The sequence below is a fragment of the Phalaenopsis equestris genome, unplaced genomic scaffold (genome assembly GCF_001263595.1).
Source record: "Phalaenopsis equestris unplaced genomic scaffold, ASM126359v1 Scaffold000455, whole genome shotgun sequence".
NCBI lineage: Eukaryota > Viridiplantae > Streptophyta > Magnoliopsida > Asparagales > Orchidaceae > Phalaenopsis > Phalaenopsis equestris.
Window position 1 is genome coordinate 403,860 of NW_018164896.1, and position 2,718 is coordinate 406,577.

The following is a 2,718-nucleotide window of genomic DNA, read 5'->3' on the forward strand; positions in this document are numbered from 1 at the left end:
TTTAAAACCTAAATTATCAATCTCCTTAGCCTTTTCTCTAACCCACTTAGTTTCTTGAATACATAAGATATTAATTTTCCTATGAATCATAATATCAACTAATTCCATTAATTTACCATTGAGAGTACCTATATTCCAAGATTCTATCCTAATATTAGTTTCATGGACTAACTTCTTTACCAGCATTCGCCCGTAATGTGGGAACCCTTGCTTATTTAACACTACACCCGGGCGCCGGTGTAGTGGCCCTTGCACACTTTTCACTGTATTCAGGTTATACAGCATGTCGCTCCCAGGGGACGCCCTAGCACTTACACAATGATCAAAAAGATTCATGTCATGATTTTTTTTCAACAAGTTTTACGCTGGCTGTCGACTACCTAACGCAATCCTCCACTTTTCGCATCCGGGCTTGGGACCGGCAACGACAGTGTTAGAGTGAAATAACACATTAAAAAAAACACTATTACCAATTTGTAAAAGTGAAATACATGTTTTCATGCATAGAAAAAACACTATCACCAATTTGTAAAAGTGAAATAATGTTTTCATGCATAGATCTAAAGCACAAAAATATTATGTATGTGTTATGAAAAGTAAAAAATCTGAACCTTGTATATTAGGAAGCTTGTATTTTAGGAAATTTGATACTAGACGACCTAATTAGAGGATATCTAATTACATAACATTTTTTATATTAGAGTAATTCCTGATCTAAAGAGTTCGGAGTATATATAAATATGTAATATATTTTTTCAATTGTGAATAAGAAAAGAAGCTTTCTTGTTACTCATACACATAGCACTCAAAGAATTAATTCAAAAATAACACAAGCACCATTTTTTAAAAGTGAAATAGACAATTTCATGTATAGATTTAAAGCATCAAAACGTTACGTATGTAAATATGAAACTTTAGATGTGAGATATGTAAATACATGAGAATTGTGTGCTTTGTATGTAAATGCCCCTAATAATAAACACTTGACTGCACACACAGGGCATGTTCACCAACAAGTCATAGACATCAAATTGCCTTATGATGAAAAGAAAGCCAAAATAAAATACCTTTTGCATCACTGGCCTTGCCAGAGGCAACAGAGGGGTCACGAAGAACTCCGCAAATTTCACAAAGCAAAAAATCTTGATCATTATCATATGAGCAAATGGAGCATGACCAAAGATCGGGTTTATTCAATTTTGCATCTTGCTGAGAAGTCTTTCCTGAAGTAGCAACGACAAATTAAGTATTAGCTTGTTTTTCGGGCAGTTCCACCAGAATGAAATTTTGCAGTCAGAATACATAACATAAATAAACCCTTTTTTTTCTAATGTTTTATTTGTTCCTTTTTACTATTTGCAGACAGTATTCATGTATTTCCTTTTTCTAGATGGAATTTTCATTTTTAGCGCATTAAATGGATCACTTAAAGTAATCTTGTAGCTATTATTTGATAGCAAACATACAAAGATCACAATCCAGAGAACATGAAGCCTAAGTTTAGAGATTACAAACAATACTAAAACAAAGAAAGTTTGCATAATAGTAAACTTCATTCCCCTATTAACAGTTCGTGTTAATTATATGACAATTAGAACTAATAAGAATCTGATTTGCATTGCAATAGATTTAGAAACTTCATAGCATAAGAAAAAAAATTTAAAAAAAATAAGAAAACCAATTTTGTTGTGTCAACAACAACCAAATAGCATCCACCAATGATTATAAACTGACAAAATAAAAGTAATCAGTCCCTAGCTAGAGAAGTTTATCTATTTTTAAGAAATAGAAATGCAATACAGAAAATGAAGGCTTACGAATTCCCATCATAGCAAATCCATTCTACCAATGAATGAAACTGATTGTTTTCTCAATCAAGGCAATTAAGGATCATCATCAGTATTGGCCTTATCCCAACTATTTGTGATCGGTCTAATGAATCTTCATCTACCTTTCATTTCTATCGAGAGCTATCTAAGGAGTTAAATCTATTCATCACAAATCAATTTGAACAGCTTCTATCCATGTAATATGAGACCTACCACTTTTCTTTCCAATGTTATGACACTGATTTTACCAACATTTATAACGAATAAACTTTCTACCTTTCATTATGTGGGGGTAATAATGGCACCCCAAGAGAGGGTGAAATGGGTATTTTAAAATTGATTAAGTATAGTATAATCTTAATGCTAATTTGTAATAATATAAACTAACATACAAATTTAAAAAGTTACATTAATAAGACTATTTAATTGTCCTCATTTTACAAACATCAACCATTAATAAGACTATTTAATTGTCCTCATTTTACAACCATCAACCAGATACCAGAGTTAACCCAAACCACAACGGGAAAAGCAAATATTATTACTAAATTGCGAACGATACATGAAAACACATTAAAATCCGAAAATAAATAACCACAACACACAAACAGTCGAAAGACAATAATGACGTTGTGAAATAAGAAAGAAAACAATGCAACACACAAAGACGACTCTCTCTAAGGAGAGCTATAGGTCCAACAGAGGAGGAATGTGGCTGAGGCTAGGGGTGTAAACAAACAGAGCTTGTGTTCGTGTTCGGTTCGTTTGAAATTTAGTTTGTTTGAAATAAGCTCATGTTTGAAATTGTTCGTGAAGTCATTGTTCGTGAAGTCATTGTTCGTGTTCGTTTCTTAACGAACGAGCCGAACACGAGCTGCTCGCGAACAAC

At 32.7% G+C, this 2,718-nt stretch overlaps 1 protein-coding gene across 1 annotated transcript in view; it reads right to left on the reverse strand.

Annotated features, from left to right (window-relative positions):
- LOC110027848 (HBS1-like protein) overlaps positions 1 to 2,718 on the reverse strand; it is a 56,096-nt gene that overhangs the window by 10,748 nt on the left and 42,630 nt on the right. The window contains exon 4 of the mRNA XM_020729458.1: positions 1,068 to 1,223. Within this exon, the coding sequence (XP_020585117.1) occupies positions 1,068 to 1,223 (156 nt within the window). The remainder of the gene's footprint in view (positions 1 to 1,067; positions 1,224 to 2,718) is intronic.